The 24,537-nt window shown below is 39.9% G+C and overlaps 1 protein-coding gene across 1 annotated transcript in view; it reads right to left on the reverse strand.

The window, feature by feature from the left end:
• Positions 1-1,683: 1,683 nt before the first annotated feature.
• LOC126466514 (uncharacterized) overlaps positions 1,684-24,537 on the reverse strand; it is a 378,159-nt gene continuing 355,305 nt past the window's right edge. The window contains exons 4-6 of the mRNA XM_050096392.1: positions 14,211-14,360; positions 4,624-4,736; positions 1,684-2,573 (exon numbers count right to left, since the gene is read on the reverse strand). Of these exons, the coding sequence (XP_049952349.1) occupies positions 14,215-14,360 (146 nt within the window). The 3' untranslated portion in view covers positions 1,684-2,573; positions 4,624-4,736; positions 14,211-14,214. The remainder of the gene's footprint in view (positions 2,574-4,623; positions 4,737-14,210; positions 14,361-24,537) is intronic.

The raw sequence follows: 24,537 nt of genomic DNA on the forward strand, positions 1-24,537 counted from the left end.
AATACTGAAACTCTCTGTCCATTATGACATGTTGATGTGTGAGATTTAATCTTTTGAAGAGTACTGTCCTTTACACGTGTACCGTAAAACACATTATTTTCTGTTGGTTTTATGTTTATTTTGCAGCACATTTTGGTAACAGTCAGGCTCACATAAACTGCACTGTTACACTTCATTCAGGACACTACTTCATTTTCACCTTAAAAATAATCACATACATGTCATGAACTTGAGAATCGTTACTATTTCTATCATTCTCACACCTGCTCAAATCTCAAATAGTTTCTGGTTTTTGGTTTTACTATCTCATGTATTTATTTTTTATCTGTGTGTACTTCCAGCATTTTTTCAGGACTATGTTTTCAGTGTACCTTTTGATTTTCATGACCATTGTTTATCTCAGTTCATTACATTTCCTTTTTCTATCTGTACCTCAATGTCAATTCTAACACGGTAATGAGTCCTTGCTCCATCTATGACTTTAATTTCAGGACAAACCCATGTCACTAACCAAAACTCAGCCCCAGATCCTGTTCCTGAAATACTGCTGAGCGCCTAGGTTGGCAAACTATTGCCTGCAGGCTGGGCCCTGTGTACGGATGTCCATCCTTAGGCTAGCCCATCCCATACACAAAATGTGGAATATACCAATTTTAAGAATTTCTTTATTTAATATGGGTAAACAGTACCATAGTGGTAATCACTGGTGATGAGAAATTTCAGTAAAGCAGTGTTCTCATTACATGAACACACATTTCTGTTTTTACGCAAGACTGTAACATGACTGAATTAAATAAGAAACAAATAATGTAAGTGGTGGTCTTAGTGTGGTGGTATTTGCATCCAAAGTCGAGCCATATCTGTGATTCATTGTGTTGTTTAGTTCACGTTTACACCCCCCCCCCTTTTTTTTTTGCTGTGAACTGTTATCATAACATTCCAATGTGACACAAAAAAGAAATTTGATAGTGTGGGAAATAAAAACGAATGAACAACACAGTGCTTCCTCTTCCCCCTCCTCTCTCTCTCTCTCTCTCTCTCTCTCTCTCTCTCTCTCTCTCTCTCTCTCCCCCCCTCCCCCCTTTGCCTTCTTCCCCCCTCTGCTCCAGATGAAACTAACACTGTACTGTTAATGATGACTTCAATATAATGTAACACAGGAACTGTTTACAGTGAAGCCAGCAAAAGATACCCTAGCAGGAGCACTTTTGTTAATGGAAATAGAAAGGTACATCTGGAAATGTCACCTTAAAATGTTTCAGTTACATTCCTGGACTATTGTTGCATGTAGTGCAGTCAGTGAAAGACACCACATCAGCAGCAGTTTTGTTCATGAAAATAGAAGGGTGCATCTAGAAATGTACCCTTCACACGTTTGTTACATTCCTGCACTGTTGTTGCATGTATCATATGGAGAAGTGCTTGTGACCACTTCTCCTTGCAGACCTCAAGAAACTGGTCGTACGCTATGACAAATTCTTATTTTCAAACTTAAAAAAACTGCAGATTTACATGATGTCATATGTGGTTCTCTGATGTGAAAGGAGTTAACTTCTAAAATATTATTTTGCCATATTATTGACAGTTAACACGAAGTAATGATGGTGATATGGAGGCAGTGGTTTAGCAGTGATGGAAGTAAATGATTCAGAAAACGCTGACAGTTGTGTTAAAACAGTAAAAAAAAATTCTATGTATTTATTAAAAATTGTGTAACAATCAACAACTAACATAGTTTTTATACAACTGTTTCACCTTAGAATTAGGAGAAATTTTCATGCAGGCGAAAGAATTACTGTGTCTTTAAAAAGACATGCACATAACACAACACAGTATAGTAAAGTGTTCCCACAACCATCCATTTCTCTCTCTCTCTCTCTCTCTCTCTCTCTCTCTCTCTCTCTCTCTCTGTGTGTGTGTGTGTGTGTGTGTGTGTGTGTGTGTGTGTGTGTGTGTTTTATGTTAATATTTAACTTATCTTTTATGGAACTGGATATTTTAAAATTTTCATGTTTTTTAATTCTATCAAAATGCAGTTATTTAATTTACATAGTAGTAGAGCGGTAACATTGTCTTCATAGTCTTCACAGCATATAAAACATTAAAAATATTTCACTGCTACATTATTTTATTGCTTCCCTATTGTCTCCTTTAAAATTGTGCTGATTGCTTCAGCATTATATATATTACAATTTTTTACGTGAAGATCTGCAATAGTGGTCTTAACTGTTGTTGTTGATACTAAGATTAGAGTACAAAAAACTTAACAGTCTAAATATAATGTGACATCCACAACAAACTTACATTAAATAAGGTAAAAAATCATAAAGAGGGGACAAAAATGATACTGTAGCCTAAGTTTGAAGCACTATAAGGATTTTCAGTCGCACTAAATAATTATCAGTCTTGATGCCATGGAATTACTTCATCATATCACAAGCATCCACAACTTAAAAACCTCTGTAAATCTCCAGTATCAAAGTTATGATTTATGATTAATATTCTAGTTGTCTCTCTGCATTTTCTTGATTTTTTGTCCAGCATCCTGAGCAGCATCAGTTTATTGCAGCAGCCTGTAAATGAGATTCATGACCAGATTAAATGTGCCAAGTATACAATTTGTGATGAGTGATAGTGGTGTGTAACATATATAAAAGTTAAGCATTCCTGGAAATTTAGTAGAACTATGGGGTAATTTATTTTCATTACAGAAATGTGGTGATACGGAATACCTTGATTATGAGGGATTTATAAACAGACGCTTAGTGAGATTTCTTTTATTTGAGTCAAAGTCATTTTACACAAAGAGAAAAAAACAATAATAATATACTGTCTGTGCAGTAAAACAGGACAACTTAATTTATGCATTAATTCTGGAAGATGATCCTGTGTGCATGGTACTGCATTTCAGTTTCCTGTGTGAATCATCTCTTAATATATATTTATATTGCCTGTACTTTCTTATTACCTTATTGACTGAAGTATAGTAGTGTACAGTGGGGTTCAGCTAAGTTGTTCACATCAAATACACTGATGGAAAAAAAGCAGTACCAAAACATAATTAATGTAGAATAGTGAAATTTTGGGAATACATTTGTCTAGGTAACATATTTAAGTAATTAACACTGCTAGATCACAGGTTAAGGTAAGTGCGAGATAAGCTACTGCAGATGTGAAATGTTGGTACATTAATAAGTGGTGTAACTGCCAGAATGTTGAATGCATGCATGCAAATGTGCCTGCATTGTGTTGTACAGGTGCCAGATGTCAGTTTGTGGAATAGTCAGTCAGTACAGGGATGGCTAGTACTGTTAGTGAATGATGTTGGGGTTGCTGTCTGATGGTGTCCTGTATGTGCTTGATTGGAGACGTACTTGGTTATTGAGCAGGCCAAAGCAACATGATGACATTCTGTAGAGCTTGTTGGGTGTACTACAGTGATGTGTGGGCAAGCATTATCCTATTGGAAAACGTCCCTTGGAATGCTGTTCGTGAATGGCAGCAGAAAAGGTCAAATCACCAGACTGATGTGTAGATTTGCAGTCAGGGCATGTGGAATAACACGAGTGCTCCTACTGTCATACAAAATTGCACTCCAGGCAAAAACTCAAGGTGTGGATCCACTGTTTCTAGCATGCGGACAGGCTGGGTGCAGGCCCTTAACTGGCCTCCTCCTAACCAATACACGGCCATCACTTGCAGAACCAGCATTCATCAGAAAACACAACAGACCTCCACCCTGCCCTCCAAAGAGCTCTTGCTTGACACCACTGAGGTCGCAAATGGTGGCGCTTTGGGGTTAGTGGAATGCACGCTACAGAACATCTGGTTGAGAGATGTCCTTGAAGTATTGATTTGTAACAGTTCACTGGGTCACTGTAGTGTCAGCTGCTGCTCGGATTGCTGCTGCAGATGCAGTATGATGCACTAGAGCCTTACGCTGAACACGGTGGTCTTCCCTGTCAGTAGTACTATGTGGCTGTCCAGAGCCCGGTCTTCTTGGGACTGTATGTTCCATGGCCACCATTGCCAGCATACATGTACAGTGGCTACATTCCTGCCAAGTCTTTCTACAATACCGCAGAGGGAACATTCAGCTTCTCATATCCTATTACAAGGCCTCATCCAGACTTGGCAAAGTGTTGTCACCTTAAGGGCATTCTTGATTGACCAACTCACCTTATCAAATCTCAAAGGTAATTAATATTCACAACCATTACAGCATGCATTTATAGCAAACTTGACTAGCATTCTCGTAGTAGTGCTACTAGTGCCGCTCTTGTGTGACTGGTATGAAATTTGAAACGCACTTACCAACTTTCATTTGTGTTGCACAACTCTTTCTTGGTGTTGTGACTTTTTTTGCCATCAGTGTATATCTGGAACCATTTCTGTTTTCACCTTGATGAAATGTGAGAAATTACTTGCTAAAGGATATATAGTCTACTTACAGAGCTATATTAGTTACGTGGATGTTGGTATTAACATTGCATTTTTAAATCAAACTATTTATTTCTGCAGATAGCACCATATTTCTAAAACAGAGAGATTCAACAGTTTTCACTCTTCAGAATCTGCTTACTAGTTTTTAGGTAATTACAATATTTAGAACTTGAAACTTACTTGTGAAAGTGAAACCAATAGTTCTCTTATGCGAAGTTCATGATTTCATACCCAAACAAGGAAATACTTCGCATCGGACATTGAGGAAACATTGGGTTGCACTGCCACAGTACCTGTAAAATAGGGGCACAGTGGAATTTTGTTTTTATTCTGTGTTGTACACATGCTAGTTAGTTTGAAAAAAATAAATTTCTTTCACAAACCAAGAGAAAAAACTGGATATGCTTCCTTTTTTACAGTGAGCACTGAAGAAACGCAAAGACAACAGTTGAGTTCTATGCGAAAAGGTATCCAGGCAGATGGTTGCCAACAAGAATGACACTGCCTTAATGTGCAAAAAATTGTTATTGAAAGGGCATTGGAATATTATGCAAAAGGTAAGGAGCAAACTTGCAATGAGCAGAACAAATGAAACAGATGTTCTGGTAGTTGTTTATAATGCACAAGTTAACTTCAGGGAAATTGCCACTGTCTCTGGAATGTCAGCCTAGCAATGTTCACATTCTATGTGAAAGCACCTTTCATCTGTACCACGTACCACTTCACCAGCAGATTAACCAGGAGGGTTGTGAAAGACACATGGAATTCTATCACCTGGTTTTCCTGGTTTCGTCCCCTTCGTCAAGGAATTTTCTTCACTGATGAAGCTACCACTACAAATTATGGAAAGTTGAATATAAGAAATATGCTTCATAGGGCCACAGTGAATCTGCACTGGCTGAAACACATTGAACGTCAGAGACAGCATAGTGTGAACATTTCGTGTAGGCGGTATTGGAGACCACACGACTTATCCTTATGTCACTAAAGAAATCCTAATGCATAAAAGATACTCACAGTTTCTTACCAAAGTGCTGTTGGCTCTCCTACAGGAATTATCACTTGAAATACATAGATGTATTTGGTAACAGCATGATGTTTACCTGTATCACTACTCAGTTGTGGCTACGAGATCATACACCCAGCCCTTTCCTGTTTGCTGGATAGTACATGAAAGTGTCCCATTGACTTTTCTCTCTTTGGGGTAAACTCAAATGTGAAGTCTGTGTACGAGGTTTGGTAAAAAGTAATGGAATTTTTTTAATTTTGCAGGCTTTATGCACTTGGTTTCCCCAGAAAAATTGTTACCTTGTTGGTATACACGTTCCTGATATGTGTTTGCATTTCCAGCTATTTTGAATATTTATTTTATTGTTGACAGTCGAAAAGCTTATACATGCTTTCCGGTGCTTTGTGAATTTTTACTTTTGAAAAAGATGGATCAAAGAATTTGCATTAAACTTTGTTTGATGAATGGAATAAAGCACAGCACCATGTTTGAAATGTTGACTGGCTTTTGGTGAATCTACTAGGAAAATAAGACAAGTGGTATAAAAGTTTCAGAGAGGTTCGACAAGACATTGAAGATGACAATCACCCTTGATGCCCTAGCATGTCTGTTACTGACATCAATGGGGGAGAAGTAAAGAAAATGGTTCTGAAAAAATAGCCGAATCACCATCAGAGAGGTTTCTGATGACGACAGCATATCTTTTGGCTCATGACAAGCAATTTGTTTGGATGTTTTGGGCATGAAATGTCTAGCAGCGAAGTTTGTTCTGAAATTGTTCAATTTTGACTAAAAATGAAATTGCATAGCTATCGCTCAGGAATTGCTGAATGAATTCAATGAAACAGAACTTCTAAAGAAAGCTATTATTGGTGATGAAACAAAGGTATATGGATGTGATGAAACTTAAGGCCCAATCATCCTAATAGAAACTGCCCGAAGAACCTAGACTGAAAAAAATTTGATGAAATTCGATCACATATGAAGGTTCTTCTTGCTGCTTTCTTCAATTACAATTGGATAATGCATCCTGATTTCCTGTCTTATGGTTCACACGAAGCAGTTTGATGAAAATGACCAGAATTGTGGCAAAACAACTTGTGGAAATTGCATGTCCCCCCTCACATCGCACTGCTTGTTCATGATTTTTTGGCAAACAACAAAACGAGAACCATGAAACAATGTTGTTTCGCCATCACTGAAGAGATAAAAACAGATTTTCTGAAGGAACTGAACACAATAATGAAAAGTGAGTTCCAGAAGTGCTTACAAGTGTGGAAAAAGCATTGGCACATGTGTTATATCTGAAGGGAATTACTTTGAAGGGGACGATGTTGATGTTGAATAAACAAAAAATCTTTAAGAAAAATAACAGCTCTCATTACTTTTTGATCACACTTGGACAAGCTCTAATGACCCAGGAGGATTTAAAACATGACTTGTTGCTGAATGTGCAGTGATATCAGAGGAATATCTTCGGTTTGTCCATAAATCATAGCACCAATGCCTGCAAACATGTACTGAAGTGGGCAGTTGATATTTCAAAAACTTGAAAACATAAATGAAATTTGAAGGAAGTGTTTATGATCTTACCGCATTGTTCTGTGGTTGCCTTTTTGTTGCTGTTGTTGATTTAAATTTACAGCGTAAGTGTATCCTGACATTAAACTCATGATGCGAAGTATTGTTTAGGAATCTTTATATGTCAATCCCGTTTTACAAATCTGTTCAATTTTTGATGAGCACCTTTCTTTCAGGGCTCTTACAGAAACACGAGCATAACTGTTACTGTAGTTAACTGGTGAATCATCCTTAGATGCCATGTCTGTTCCCTTCCATCTGGTATGACAGTCCCACCACATGTAGCTCTGTATGATTATTATCAGTTTTTCTCCACTGTTCCACTTTTGTAAGAAGATCTCTAAGCTGCGTAAAGCTGGATTGACTGCTCACAATGAAGCAACAGTTCCATATAACAAGAACTTCCTAATAAGACATCAATCATTTTCAAGTTCAAAATGAATAAATCTTGGGTAAGTGTTAGAATTTTTCCAAAAGAACTATTAGAATTTTGAAGAGTGATATGCTGTTAAATTTGTCTCATTTATAACTCTGATACTAGCAGGAGAAATTACTGTAGCTGTATATGAAAAGCAAAGATGATAGCAATACATGTGCTATTGATGTAGCTATGGAAAGAGACTATATGTTATCTAGTGAGGACTTTTTCACAAGTAATTTGAGTGGAAATAGAATTACAATATTTTAAACATGAGGATAACAGCATAGCTGAATCTCTCTGTATATAAATACAAACTAGTTACAAAATAGTATAAATGACTTGTGGACTCATTACTCTTCAAACTAATGTCCACATTCACATTTTTGTAATTAGTTCATTGTTGTTTTATCATTTTTGGGAACAATATTCATTATGTATGAAATATAACATGATGTTATCTCAACAAGAAAAATAAGATAAAGAGAAATAAATCTGAACAGGAATTAAAACCAGTCTTTCCCCTGCATACAAAGTGTTGTCTTTCCTCTTTCAGTTATTTATTCATTCATTCAGTTATAAATTAGGAGCAATTGCAAGCTACTTTTGTAAAGTATACTAACAAGCAATAACTACTAGTGTTAATCTGCTCACACTTGTTTGATATGTTATAAATCAGGTTGTGTGTGTTAGTAGAAAATCAATTTCTGTGAAGTAAAAGCCATGCGCTTCCTCTTTAACTTCTCAAGTGTTGTTTTTATCTACCACTTTATTCCAAGTGATAACTTTACTAATTTCAGAGTAGGCCTACGCTATCACTTGTATGTACTCCTCTACTAGAAAACTTAGAGCCTATTTCATATGAAAATTAATGTTTACCTGAATTTAAGTTCCACAGTCCAAATAATTTGATGATATGAAAATATTCTAGAGGAAACAGGACTGACAAAAACGTGAAGTAGAAGAGATCATTAGTTTTTAAAAGTGGGTTCTTTGGGGTAATTTCTGTTGTTATAGCTTTCATTTTTATCTCAAAAGACAAACAGTTGATTCAGTCCTGTATCCGAAGCTGTAAGTAATTTTACAACCCCCAGCTGCTGCATGGCTTAAGTTGTGTGATGAGGCTGCCACATTTAGATATTGCTATCTGCCCAATTTTCTTCTACTCAATCGAAGAATGCAAACTCACCCCCACCACTGCAGGTGCCTTCATCTGGGAGGGAACAACTATGAAATTCTGTATAAAGTAATGGCAGTTCCTGTCTTATGAAAGTGAAAGCCAGGTTACTACTGCTACTACTACTACTACTACTACTACTACTAACAACAACAACAACAATAATAATAATAATAATAATAATAATTCAGAGAGCAGAAAAGAAATTCATGAGAAGAACAAAAGGCTGCATAAAAAGAGGAATGATTAGAAATGGAGATATTAGGACAGAATTAAATATTTTCAACATGAATGAAAAAGTTCAAAAATATGAAAATTTGAGACAATTCCTCATGAGATTGCTAAGTCAAAGAATTCCTCAGAAGATCCTGAACTACAAAGTGAGAGAAGAGATGTTGGAAGACCTCGGTAAAGATGGGAGTAATTTTGTTTGTGAGTTTTGAATGGGCAATGCTTGAAAGGAAGATAATGATGAAAGACAGTCAGTCAATTCTAAATTGGAATATTTTTTTCTTTTCATTCTTGGCCACTGTTTTTGGGTTTGTTGTCCTGGAAAAATAGGATGTAAGCTGTAAAAGGTTTATGTATTCATCAAATTCAGCCACTGGTAAGCTGAAATTTGTTAATGTATTATTGTATTTTATACTCTTAAACTACATCATATTAACTTTTTTTGCTTTGCATCTAATTGTTACTGCTGCCAATTTACTTCAGTTTGTCTTTTATGTCATGCAATCCCTCCTGACAGTATACATTTATATGCAGTACTGGTGTCAGCGTCAAACAATACAGGGTTATTCCAAATGATGGACCCATTTTCAAAAATTTGTATGTATTCAAGTACAAATTGAAAATGAACAAACTATATCCCAATGAAAAGAGGAAGTTTCAAAGTTTTTGGTGGGTGGCGGCAGGTGGGAAGTGATGGTTTCAGAAGTGGCCGGTAGAGTTCACACGGCAGGAGAGCCGTCATTCTGTTTCACTGTCAGTTGTGAGTAAGATGGCAACTGTGGAGCCCAAGCTTTTCTGTGTTTATGAGTTTGCAAAAAGTGAGTCGCAAATTGTAGTGCAGCATGCATTTCGTACCAAATTTGGTATTCCAGCACCAACTCGCAGAAGTATTATCCATTAGTTTAAGCAATTTAAACAGACTGGGAATGTGTGCAAAGGAAAAAGCACATGCCAGCCGTGTGTGTCAGAGGATGATGTCCAATGAATTCAAGAAAGTTTTGTGTGCAGCCCCATTAAGTCTACCAGCAGAGCCAGACAAGAACTTGGATTACCCCAGCCAACTGTATGGAATGTTCTGAGTTGGCATTTGCTGTACAAACCCTACCGATTACAACTTGTGCAGGCTGTCAACCCCAATGATAAAGAGAATCATCTCACATTTTGTGGTTATGTCCTAGCAAAGATGGAGGATGACGTGTTTCTATAGCGTGTAATTTTTGGTGATGAAGCGATATTCAACCTTAATGTAAAAGTCAACAGACACAATGTTCGCATATGGGGTTTGGAAAATCCATATTCACTGTTGCAACATGAAAGAAGCTCACCGAAGATCAATGTGTCCTGTGCCATATCTCATACAAAGGTTTACGGACCATTTTTCTTTGCGGAAAGAACTGTAACAGGAATCACGTACCTGGACATGATGGAACAATGGCTGTTCCCTCAAGTTATGGAACATTCCCAGGACTTCATTTTCCAACAGGATGGAGCTCTGCCCCATTGACACCATAATGTACAAGGCTTTTTGAATGACTGCCTCCCTCAGCACTGGATCGGTCACACAAGACTTGAGGACCTGGCTCTGCACTTCTGGCCACCGAGATCTCCTGATCTCACACCCTGCGACTATTTCTTATGAGGTTATGTGAAGGAAGCAGTTTATGTCCCACCTGTACCAACCACTATGAACAATCTGCGGAACCTGATCACTGCTGCCATGCACTCAGTAACAGCACATACGCTTTCGCTTGTGTGGGACGAATTTGGCTACTACTTCGATGTTTGCCGTGCAGCCAATGGTGGCCACATTGAACATTCATAATATTTATCACATTTCTAATTATTAAATAATTTTTAAAAACTAATTAATTACAGTTTCTTAAATTGATTTCAAACATTATGAAAAAAACTTTGAAACTTCCTCTTTTTATTGGCATAAAGCTTGTTCAGTTTGATTTGTACTTGAATAAATACAACATTTTGAAAATGGGTCCATCATTTAGAATAACTCTTTATAAACATCTAAAAATTTATGTTGATAAATGTCCTAACCACTGTCACTGTATTCGTACCCTGTATAGGACTCTCTTAAATAACAGTGACTGTAATTCTAGGGGATCATTTATGTATGTACTTACATATATTTACATGTCTGCATCATCCAAAATACAAGTTATGATGTAATTATATGGACAAAAATATGCTCAACAAGCGGTGGCAGAAGAACACGCAGGGGGGTTTAAAGAGAAAGAAGAGGGATGAAGGAAAAAGTACTGGCAAGGTTTAGGAAATGGGGAAAGTTTGAAAAAGTCACTCAGTACCCCAGGTCAGGGGAGACCTACTGGACAGGATGGGATGAAAAGCTTGGAGTGGATGAGATTAGAAAACCTGAGAGCTTAGAGGTGTAAGATAGGGTAATAAGCAAGACATAAATGCTGACAGAAGATCATGCAAAAGTAAATAAGAGCAGAAAGCTGAGTGTGTTGTATGTGATGGAGATTGGTGGTGGGGATGGGAGTGGGGGAGGGAGAGTTTCAGACAGGTCAGAAAATAAAAGATATAGAAAATTAAAATGGAATGAAGAAAGGAATAGTTACTGAGAAGAAATGGTGAGGAAGAAAACCTAAATTAAGGCCAAGCAAGTGGTGAGAAATAAGGACATGTTGTAATGCCAGTTCCCACTTCTGAGAAGTTAGTGTGTGGAGGAAGAATCCAGATGGCATATGTGGTGAAATAGGCACAAGGGTCATGACTGTCATGTTGTAGAACATGCTCTGCAACAGGATATTGGGTGTTGCCAGTGTACACCCTCTGTCTGTGTCCATTCATCCTGACTGACAACTCTGTGGTAGTCATATCAATGTAAAATGTTTGCATAGATATCTCAGATATCTCAGCCTTTGGTAATGTAAGTTTTGCCACTTGCAGGGCTGGTAGGAGGGTGCACAGTGCAAATCGTACAGTGGGGATGGTCATAGGGGTAGGAGCAATAGGGTAGGGAAATGGGTGTAGAAGGAGTATTGGATCTGACTAGGATATTGTGGTGATTTGGGGATGAGGGGACGAAAAGCTGTTCTGTGGTGGGAAAAATGGACCTTATTTCAGGAAATGACTGCAGTGTTGAAGTAGCTGTATTAAAGACCAGGATAATACTGAATGACAAGAGATGTATTCATAAGTTGTTTTTTGGAGCATCAGCAGTACCAGGATTGCATGTGATAGCCTGAGAAATATGATTTTAAACAAGTGTGTGAGGTAAGTATGTAATGCCAAGGCTGATTGAGAGGGAATGTTTGACATTGAAAGTATGGCAACTGACAGAATGTAAGTACTGTTGTTTGTTAGTACGCTTATGTGAACAGATGTGTATATTTGACCCTCAATAAGGATGAAGTCAGCATCAAGGAAAATGGCATGGGACCTGGAATAGGACCATTTGAAATTTAATTTGAAGAATGTATTTAGAGATTCCAAGAATTTCCATATTGCAAATGTGACATCATTGTATCTAAACAAACCCAGGGCCTGATGTCCTATGGATATCAGAAAAGCTCCTCCAAGTAAACAATTGAAAGGTTGGCATCGGAAGGAGCCATCCTGGTTCACAGGGCTGTGCCCCTGATCTGTTTGTATGCCTGCTGTCAAAGGTAAAGTAGTTGTTGGTAAGTATGATGTTAATTAAATTGAGCACGAGGGATGTCATAGATTTGGAATCAGGTAGGCACTGGGTGAGGTAATGTTCGGCAGCCGACTGACAGAGCACATAGGGGATGTTGTTATAGAGGGAGATGGCATTAGTGGTGACAAGCGAGGTGTGTGATTGGAGTGGGATGGACACAGATTTAAGATGATATAGGAAATGGTCAGTGTCTTTAAGAAGGGAAGTAAGTCTTAGCTATAGTTTGCAGGTGTAGACCAACTAAGGCAGATACACATTGGTTTGGTGCTTTGAACCCAGCAACTGTGGGATGGCAAGGGTGACTGAGTTTGTGGATCTTAGGAAGAAGGTAGGGGTACTTGATTTGTGTGGCATAAGATGTTCTATGGATTGAGGCATTAGTCCTTGTGAGGGGCGTGAGGTTTTTAGGAGGGACTGTCAGTCAGTTTGTATTACAGGGCTGGGATATTGATGGCAGATGCTGTATGTTGAGGTGTTGGACAGTTGACATAGACCCTCACTCACAACTCCTGTCAGTCAAGTACCACAGTGGTAGATCCCTTGTCCACTGGGAGGATAATGAGAGAGTCATCAGTTTTTAGGGAATCAAGAACCTGGAGTTCTGCAGAAGACAGCTTGGAGTTATGTTGTAGGGACCTGAGAGAGGATTGTGAAGCAATGCTGGATGTTAGAGATTCTTGGAAGGCTTGTAAGAGATTATTTTGAGGTAGTGTTGATGGACCAAATTGGGTTCTTTGATTTCTTTGGTCTTAGCATTTCTTCTCAATAACTGTTCATTTCATCTCTTCCATTTAGTTTTCTATATCTTTAATTTTCCGATCAGCCTTTTTCCCCACACCTCTACCACATATGATGCACTTTGCTTTCAGTTCTTAATAAATCTTGTATGATCTCTTGTCAGTAATTATCTCTTGCTTATAACCCTGTCTTCCACCTCTAAGCTCTCATATTTTCAAATATAATTCAGTGCAGTCCCCAACAATCGTTCATTCTGTTACATCCCATCCGGTAGGTTGAAATGTTCAAATCTGTGTGGATTCCTAAAGGACCAAACTGCTGAAGTCATTGTTCCCCAGACTTGCGCACTACTTACACTAAAACATATGCAAAGAACAACACACACATCCATGCCTCAGGGAGGATTTGAACCTACAGTGGGAGAGCCCGCGCAATCCGTGACGTGGTGACTCAAACCGCACGGGCACTCTGCGTGGCATCCAGTAGGTCTTCACTGACCTAGTGTTCCTACTCACTTCTCATTTCCTTAACCTCGCCAGTCCTTTGTCTTCATCCCTCTTCCTTCTCCTTAAAAACACTCTGCCAGAAGAAGGAGCCACTGGCTCTGAAAGTCTGCAAATTTCCTTAACCTTTATATGTGTGTGCTCTGTTGCTGCTGCTTGGTGAGCAGATTTTTTATCTATCCACTTATATTTTATTTGCGAACACAAGTTGTGCTGATTGGATGACTTAATAAGACATTGTTTTTAGATTCAACTTGATGCTGTAGGTGTTAAACAGAAAAAAATTGATGTGCCATAAATATCTACTCCTCTTACTTAATTCTATTGTGGAATATACTCATTTCTTTACTGAGGATTACTTGTGGAAACTGTCTCAAAACAAGATCTACAAAATGATGAACAGTATGGAATTATTTTGGGCTCTTTCTTACCACTTTATGTAGCCAGTTGTTCAGATGCTGTCTGGTTCATTGTTGTGTGCGGAACAGGTGGACTTGAAACCAATGATGTCAGATTGCTGGTGATGTTACTGCTAGCTTCCACTTGCTGATGCAGTGGTTGAAATTGTGGAGAACTTCCATCTGTAACAAAAGAATTTATACATAAATGCATTAAAATAAATCAACAACTGACGTGCAAAATTACTACGCTGTGGCAGTGATAAGCCACTCCTTTACACGACGGCTGTTGGGAGAGGCAGGTCTGCCTTGCCCCCCACATCAAGAGTGCTTAGGAGAAAAGAGTGGTGAGCACATAGCAGTACTGACTCCTTCAGCAGTCCTGGTGCCATACTCGTGTTTATGCATATATGAAATCAGAGGTGACATGCGGAAATATTGGCAGCACATGGGGATAAAGGAATATGCTCCAATTAGTGCTAATTTTCTCCAGTAGTGACAGTGCCAGTAAAAATGGTAAACTTGTCATGGCAAAACATTAATATGTTCAATATTATCTATGACTGTTCTGTATATTCTTCAAAAAGTTGTTACATATATATTTTTTAATTTTTTTTTACAAATCCATCCTTAATTACAAGGGAATAAATATGTCGAGCTGTATTCATTACGATTGTTTGTGAAATTTCTTGTAAGGAAGATAACGGAGTGACAGTGCCAGATAATTGGCATCAAAATTACACACAGTATTAAAATCTAGTTCAAACTTCATTATCATTAGGTTGTGTTTGTAATCACCCAATGACTCAGGACATATTTTCTGACAGATTTAAGTGTGCTGTAGTAACACCCAGCTATAAAACTGTAGATAGGTCAACTCATCTCTAAGTACAGACCCATTTAATTCTCTCCAGCCTTTGGGGCATTGCAACTAAAAGAAAAAAAATTATTTGTTCAGCAACAGGGAGCTATAAGAATAGCAGATTATATAAAGTAGATTACTGAATATCTTGCATAGACCTCTCTATTATTCCTGTAATACTTACATTTGTTCATCAGCACATTTACTCCTGAAGGGTCTGTGTTATTAATAATAAAAGCTATTTTAGCTGAACTGGAATTTGCTCAATGGAGGGGATAAAATTAATCTTAATGTAAACTTTACCTTCTTGTCTAGGGTCCAGATTTAAATTACATATTCTGGTGCAAAGTTATTCAACAAAGCCCCATCAAATGAAAAACAAGAAATTGAAAACAAAAAATGTCCATAGGGGCCAGGTCTGGAGAGTACGGAGGATGAGACAGCACAGTGATTTCAATTTTTGTGCAATAGTCATGCACCAACGGGTTGAATGTGTGGGTGTGTTATTGTGATGCAAGAGCCATGAATTGTCTTGCTACATTTCAGGCCGTTTTCTTCTCACATTTTTTTGCAGACTTCGCAACTCATCCCAATAGTACCATCTGTTAACAGTTTGACAGTTTGACCCTTTCAGAAAAATGGGATGAGTTACTCAAGAGAAAGAGCTTCACGAGTTGAGCAAGTCAAGAAAGCATTGATCGATCTATGAGCCTTATAAAGCACTTATTCAAGTTGGCGTTGATTGATAAAGTTGTTGGATGTCCTCCGAAGGTATATCGTATCAAATTCCGCCCAATTGGCGAGTTAGATCGTCAGTGCTAGTTCTGAAAGGTTCGCAGGAGAGCTTCTGTAAAGTTTGGAAGGTAAGAGACAAGGTACTGGACGAAGTAACGCTGTGAGGACGGGGCGTGAGTCGTGCTTGGGTAGCTCAGTTGGTAGAGCACTTGCCCGCGAAAGGCAAAGGTCCCGAGTTCGAGTCTCGGTCCGGTACACAGTTTTAATCTGCCAGAAAGTTTCATATCAGCGCACACTCCGCTGCAGAGTGAAAATCTCATTCTGGGAATTATCCAGCAGTTATTCAGCTTGGCATTGGTTGATAAAGATGTTGGATGTCCTTCTAATGGATATTGCGCCAAATTCTGTCCAATTGGCAAGTTAGATCGTCAAAATGCCGAAGTGGTGTGGGAGGACCGTCCCCATAATGCTCCAAACTTTCTCAGTTGGAGGTTAGGCCTGGCGACCTTGTTGGCCTAGAGCCGGTCACAGTGGCCGAGCTGTCCTAGGCGCTTCAGTCTGGAACCGCGCGACCGCTACGGTCGCAAGTTCGAATGTTGCCTCGGGCATGGATGTGTGCGATGTCCTTAGGTTAGTTAGGTTTAAGTAGTTCTAAGTTCTAGGGGACTGATGACCTCAGATGTTAAGTCCCATAGTGCTCAGAGCCATTTGAACCATTTTGTTGGCTTAGGTAGGATTTGGCAAGCGTGAAGACAAGCAGTAGACACACTTGCCACGTATGAACGGGCATTACCTTGCTAAAATGTAAGACAAGGATGACTTGACATGGAGTGCAACAAAATGGGGCAAAAAATATCATCGATGTATTGCTGTGCTGTAAAAATGCCACAGATGACAACCAATGGGGTCATGCTATGAAAAGAAATGGAACCCCAGACCACTACTTCCGCTTGTCATGCCGTATGGCGGGTGACAGTCGGGTTAGTGTCCCGCCATTGTCCAGGGCGTCTTCAGACACGTCTTTGGCCTGGAATCTCATTGTCTGAGGTAGAATAGTCTTCAGTTATGAGTTCGTCTTCGAACTGAGCCCTGATGGTCAGGGAATATGTGTCTGGAGATGTGGAATATCAACCTGACTGTCGCCAACCATAAAACCTGACAACCAAGAATGGTCTGGGGTACCATTAATTTTCATAGCAGGAATTCGTTGGTTGTCATCTGTGGCACCCTTACAGCACACCGGTACATCGACAATATTCTATGCCACGTCTTGTTGCCCTTCATTGCAAGCCATTCTGGGCTTACATTTTAGCAATATAATGTCTGCTCACACATAGGAAGTGTGTCTACCGTTTGTCTTCATGCTTACCAAACCCTGCCTTGGCCACCAAGCTCACCGGATCTCTCCCCAACAGAGAACATTTGGAGCATTATGGGCAGGACCCTCCAACATCACCTCGGAATTTTGACGATCTAACTTGCCAATTGGACAGAATTTGGCGCAATATCCATTAGAAGGACATCCAACATCTTTATCAATCAATGCCAAGCTGAATAACTGCTGGATAATTACCAGAATGAGATTTTCACTCTGCAGCGGAGTGTGCACTGATATGAAACTTCCTGGCAGATTAAAACTGTGTACCGGACCGAGACTCGAACTTGGGACCTTTGCCTTTCGCGGGCAAGTGCTCTACCAACTAAGCTACCCAAGCACGACTCACGCCCCGTCCTCACAGCGTTACTTCTGCCAGTACCTTGTCTCCTACCTTCCAAACTTTACAGAAGCTCTCCTGCGAACCTTGCAGAACTAGCACTCCTGAAAGAAAGGATATTGCGGAGACATGGCTTAGCCACAGCCTGGGGGATGTTTCCAGAACGAGATTTTCACTCTGCAGCGGAGTGTGCGCTGATATGAAACTTCCCGGTAGATTAAAACTGTGTGCCGGACCGACACTCGAACTCGGGACCTTTGCCTTTCGCGGGCAAGTGCTCTACCAACTAAGCTACCCAAGCACGACTCACGCCCCGTCCTCACAGCTTTACTTCTGCCAGTACCTCGTCTCCTTTCTTTTAAGAGTGATAGTTCTGCAAGGTTCGCAGGAGAGCTTCTGTAAAGTTTGGAAGGTAGGAGACGAGGTAGTGGCAGAAGTAAAGCTGTGAGGACGGGGCCTGAGTCGTGCTTGGGTAGCTCAGTTGGTAGAACACTTGTCCGCGAAAGGCAAAGGTCCCGAGTTGGAGTCTCGGTCCGGCACACAGTTTTAATCTGCCAGGAAGTTTCATGCTGGATAATTCCTCCGTGTGGCGACGCTTTTTTTTTTTAAATTTTAGAGTGTAACTGAGGATGTTGGGGTTATATGTTTCTCGGAGTCGAAGACATTGCGACAGTATAGGAAATAGTAGCGTGCCGCACCAGACCAGTCAGAAAGCTAGTGATAACATAGGTTGTAGCAATCAGTTTGAGGAGGCCTGACATCCTACCTTTTGAGGTTGCAAGGTAGTATGTGGTTGAGTAACCTCAATCGTAAAAATCAATGAAAAACAGTGACAAGTTCTCACATACTTTCGGTTCTCCATTTGAGTAATAACTATCCTGCAGAGGAGTGAGTTTTTTTCCTTGAATGAAACGATAACTGTAGCGAAATTTCAGAGAAAGAGGATGTGATCCTTTATTGAGAACCCTCTTGAGAGCGGCAGGCAACGCAGAATAGGAGCAAACTGCGAGGTGCAGCAGTGCTGCTAGCGGTGCTGTAGCGTCCACCGCTGTTTCCGGAAATAGCCCAGCGTTTGCATAGGGTGACTGACGGCAGCCACGCTGGCTCAGTCAGATAATCATTGGGGAGGGCTAGCCGACAAATCACACAGGTGCGGCCCCCTGCTCTCTGCGATCTTTCGAATAGTACAATTATTCAACTACTGCTGTTTCGTTAATCATTGAAACGTAAACAGGAACACATGGCTGCAGCAGAACATCTGGAGTTTCTGAGAAAAGATCCTGGAATATAGCAACAACTGGTAGAACTATGTAATGAGGGTGCCCAGTAATATATCATGTCAAGAGAGTTTATTTTCTTTCAGGATTACATCCATCACTAGGATGCGTCTAGGACAGGCATGTTTTCCGAGCCATTTCCGTAGGACAAAAGTTAAGGGTAATACGGAAAAACTGGTAGAAGCCGACCTCGGGGAAGATCAGTTTGGATTCCGTAGAAATGTTGGAACACGTGATGCAATACTGACCCTACGACTTATCTTAGAAGAAATATTAAGGAAAGGCAAACCTACGTTTCTAGCATTTGTAGACTTAGAGAAAGCTTTTGACAATGTTGACTGGAATACTCTCTTTCAAATTCTGAAGGTGGCAGGGGTAAAATACAGGGAGCGAAAGGCTATTTACAATTTGTACGGAAAGCAGATGGCAGTTATAAGAGTCGATGGACATGAAAGGGAACCAGTGGTTGGGAAGGGAGTGAGACAGGGTTGTAGCCTCTCCCTGATGCTATTCAATCTGTATGTTGAGCAAGCAGTAAAGGAAACAAAAGGAAAGTTCGGAGTAGGTATTAAAATTCATGGAGAAGAAATAAAAACTTTGAGGTTCGCCAATGACACTGTAATTCTGTCAGAGACAGCAAAGGACTTGGAAGAGCAGTTGAACGGAATGGACAGTGTCTTGAAAGGAGGGTACGAGATGAACATCAACAAAAGCAAAACAAGGACAATGGAATGTAGTCGAATTAAGTCGGGTAATGCTGAGGGAATTAGATTAGAAAAAGGGGCACTTAAAGTAGTAAAGGAGTTTTGCTATTTAGGGAGCAATATGACTGATGATGGTCGAAGTAGAGAGGATATAAAATGTAGATTGGCAATGGCAAGGAAAGCGTTTCTGAAGAAGAGAAATTTGTTAACATCGAGTATAGATTTAAGTGTCAGGAAGTCATTTCTGAAAGTATTTATATGGAGTGTAGCCATGTATGGAAGTGAAACGTGGACGATAAATAGTTTAGACAAGAATAGAATGGAAGCTTTCGAAATATGGTGCTACAGAAGAATGTTGAAGATTAGATGGGTAGATCACATAACTAATGAGGAGGTATTGAATAGAATTGGTGAGAAGAGGAGTTTGTGGCACAACTCGACCAGAAGAAGGGATCGGTTGGTGGGACATGTTCTGAGGCATCAAGGGATCACCAGTTTAGTACTGGAGGGCAGTGTAGAGGGAGACCAAGAGATGAATACACTAAGCAGATTCAGAAGGATGTAGGCTGCAGTAGGTACTGGGAGGTGAAGAAGCTTGCACAGGATGGAGTAGCATGGAGAGCTGCATCAAACCAGACCGAAGACCACAACAACAACAATCTGATTTACCCCGAGGAAACTTTTAAAGTAGCCGACTTCAACCACATGATTCTGGTGGCGGTACGTGAAAAGTACAGGAAAGAAGAGCGAGGGGTATTGTACAACGAATTTGGGAAACAAGTAGTCGTATTTCCCAATTAAGTGGCTGTCTTATTACACAGAAATAATAGTAGTTTACATGTCCCAGGTAAACGTTATTTTAGAAAATAGTAAATGATCTGACACTATTCAAATATCAAACCACAGAAATGAATGTAAAGGAACTTCGCGGAGCGTTACTGTACACGCATTGAGGCCTGCTATCTCTTAAATGCCGACCCTGGACAAAGACTTCGGGAAACCAGGGCATCTGGGTCAAATCGGATTATTTTCCCGGACACACAACCTCCATCGACCACAAGTTGGGTGATGGCTGGCGGGCGGCGTGATGTATGTGATCGACGATTGTCGGCGGTTTCTTTTGTTCTTAATAAAGTAGTATGGAAAATATATGCACAGGAGAGTATGTAAGAGTGTTTGCTGCTCTTCTTTTTTTAAATAAAAAACGCACGAAACTACTGACGTGTCAGCCTTCATTTAGTGAATTTTAACTAAGATTTATTAAAATTTATTTATTGCCAATCAATCGAATTTCTCTTGACGCAAAAAGATCGGGGTTTCCACTAGGAAGTTGTATAGCTGCCCTCATACATCTCGCACAGACGCCCTCAAAACCAAAACAAATCCAGGGAAAGCCAGACGTATGGCAGCCCTATGTGAAGCACCGTATCTTAACGCATCACTGTAGTTTTATACAGTATTCAGTCATTCTTACATACTATGCCTATTGCTTCACAAGAAAAAAAGTTTTATATTCGCAAACCGAATTCCGATCATTCCCTAGCATACACAGAGGCGTATTAATTCAGTATTAGTTTGTAGAAAGCCAGGACACGTAGTGGATGCGCGTATTGACGAGTAGCAAATCTACCTAGAGCAATCTCAACATTATTTCGCCGTTCGCCGCTCTTCCCCTTGCAAACTGAAAACGTAAAACGGCTCTGGAAATTTTTTTTACATTGGATGTAGTACTCACGTCCTGACGCTGTAAAAGTAAATCTAAAGTTTAAATTAAAGCGGTTGTTTGCATATGTACTGATGAATTCAATAAAGCTGGTATAAGCTTATACGCAACAATACAGTATCAAGCCGTATAATGACTGCTTATTCTCTGTTGTCTTTCGTTTAGGCACATTGAGGGTGCAATGGAACCACGTTTCTTCGGCCATCTTCGAGCTGGAGTTCAGAAAGCTTTTCTCTGAGGGAGCACTTTATAATCCTGGTACTTTGATGGAACACCTTGTTTATTTTAAAGGTCAATAAAATTTAAAAAAATAATAAGAACTTGCTTTATTCAGGGATTACTTCAATTTCAAACCGACCGTAGCTAATTACACGGAAATCATAATAATATTTTAAAAAATAATCTGTATCGTCAAAAGTAAAAAAAAAAACATGTTATTAATAGTTTTTTGCGGAGCACTTATGCACTTCCCCAGAACAGCAGTTTCGGAAATCCGGCTGTAGAGTATTTGATATTCCGGAAGGAATAGTGCAATCATTTCATTTAAGATCAGGCAACCGCCTTTAACGGATTCTGTCAAAGTGTCAGCTGACAAATTAACGTTGAGTTTTACAGTACTGTATTGGCTTCACTTGTTGCGAAATGTCGTCAAGTAGAAAGGAGGTGCAAGTGTCCAAGGACTAAGAATTAGAAGCACTATGACCAGCCATTCATCATGCGCCTTCGACCGAAACAATGCTGGTGACTGTGCGACACACCAACCACATACGAATATGGCTCAAGAAAAACTTACTTCAGTGTATAAAAGTCGCTGTGTTCTTTTTCAGTAACTCTACCAGATTACGTAAAAGTAATGCCACTCCAATTTTTTTCTGGATTTCAGGATTATCCGGATTTTCGATAATCCGGACGAGCAACGGTCCCACACCGTATAAACGAGCTTCCAGTGTAGTAGGTACTTATAAAGTAGTAGCACTGACACATTTTATTACTAAACATTGTTTTTCAATAGTTTTGAATTTCATATAGTAAGAAACTGTGCACCGTTTTGTCTGCTGTCTGCCCCTCCACCTCCCATGAACCTAATATGAGCCGCCTCCCCCCTCCCCCTCTAGCACGTTCTTGTCCAAACACATAACAGCGGATTACTTCCGCCGTTGTTCTCCGGAGCTGGTGCTCCGTCTGCAGTGACGTCGAAGTGCCCGGTGTGTTAACCAATAACCAACCTTGCTTTGCACTCTTTATTAAATAGGGCAGGCAGGTACCATCACGCTTAGAGCGCAGTTCAGTAGCTTGCGAGACTAGGAGGTGAGTACCCCGGTCAGCCTGGCTGTGGTTTTCAGACGTTTTAGGTTGGGCTGATTCCCGATCTCCGCCACAGAAGGTACGACAGACAAACAGTTAAAACACGGTAATATACCGACAAAGTTTCACAAGATCAACAGATAAATTGCACACACGATTTCTCTACCTTACTTATTTATTGCTGTTAAAAGTGACTCCGTCGTCTTGTGATTCTAAGGCTTGCTATACATTCTCTGTTTCATTCGACATGACAGTGAATATACGACCACCTCTAAAACGCAATAACACAAATGAAAGCACAAGACAACACTGATAAAAATGCGAACATCCACAAAGAAATTTCATAAGTTGCGAATAACATATTGTTTCAAACTACAAAAGCGAAATATGCAAGGAAATCTTGCGTAGTGATCAAAATATTGAACTCAAAGCCGTGAATAAAATGAACAAGTGAATGAGTGCAGTGAATGTTCGATTCCAGCTTCCGATAATGTGAACGAAGAGGCACATTTGATAATAATATAGAACAAGGAACACAAAATGACTACAGGAATATCTCGAAAATGTCATCCCTAAGTTAAACTGACATTATGCCTATAAAAACCAAAGGAACGGGAAGTGTCATCTATTTGCAACAGTTACAATATAATTGATGGTTATGCTTTTCCAACAAAAACGAAAAGCACCTGGTGAAGAAGCTTTTCAATTCTCGCACAGCTTAGTAAGACAGAGAGGTTTACGTAGGCCGGTGTGAAACGGAATTTCTATGATGCAGCTAATCGCAGTTGGCCCATTTTGTTTGTATTTTATTTTCTAGCTATTTCACACTAACGACGCCTATAAGCTGTCAGTACATTCATATTTGAATCATTGAAGTGTAATTGCTAGAAACACTGCTATGTTAAATACTACAGTACTTGTGGCCAAATCTGGCTCAGTGGACAACGCTAATTGTAATCTGATCTTGGTGGCTACTGAAAAAAAAAATCTGTGGCTCATATAAATAGGGCAAAACCAGAATGACAAATACTCATTGAGACTAGAAACATTAACATTGGCATCACCGTGGAATAACTTGAAAAATGCGAAAATTGGCAACACAACAATTTTAAATGGAATAAAGTTTATCCAATAAATTAAACATTTAGAAATCAAACCTAACTGATTGCTCCCATAAGTATTCCCCTTTTCAATCGCCCGTACACTGCCAACAAACGTCAAATACCTGTAACTGTAGATGCCTTCGATTCGTTTTAGACATATGCTTTGGTAATTTGATACCGTGGTAGGGAGAGTTCGCCAGCCACTACCATCATCATCGCAGTCTTCATGCGATGCGGGAAGCTATCTCACTTCGGAAAGCAATTATGGTAATAGGGGAAAAATTTATCGTCAGACTCAGATCAGCTTCCAAGTTCCAATTTGGTACTACTAAAGTGGAAACATGCACCACTTCCAGTCTCTGGATAACGCTTAACTATCATCCCGCAATTTCTTAGGAAGCTTAATAGTGATGTACAATGCCGGAAAAAAAAAATTAGTACACCTAGAACCTGGAAAGACAAGCCGATTTTGATCCAATGAAGACGCATTCCACCTGGGAGATGTGCGCCTCCGGTAGCTGAGTGGTCAGCGCGACAGAATGTCACTCTTAAGGGCCCGGGTTCGATTCCAGGCTGGGTCGGAGATTTTCTCCGCTCAAGGACTGGGTGTTGTGTTGTCCTAATCGTCACCATTTCATCCCCATCGACGCGCAAGGCTCCGAAGTGACGTCAAATCGAAAGACTTGCACCCAGCGAACGGTCTACCCGACGGCAGACCCTAGTCACACATTTATTTACCTGGGAGATAACAGATGTACTGATAATGGTTTCAAAATCGTTCGCCAACGGGTAGCGTTGGCGTAGTGGCATAATTACCAGAGTGTCATTTGTGTCTACCCTTAAATAGGGAATGCTCACAGTCGGAAGCCTCAGTGTGGTGCACCAGACGCGTGAAGCAAGCAGCCAGCCATCCCATGGAGACACAGTCGTGCTTCC

The sequence above is a fragment of the Schistocerca serialis genome, chromosome 1 (assembly GCF_023864345.2).
Source record: "Schistocerca serialis cubense isolate TAMUIC-IGC-003099 chromosome 1, iqSchSeri2.2, whole genome shotgun sequence".
NCBI lineage: Eukaryota > Metazoa > Arthropoda > Insecta > Orthoptera > Acrididae > Schistocerca > Schistocerca serialis.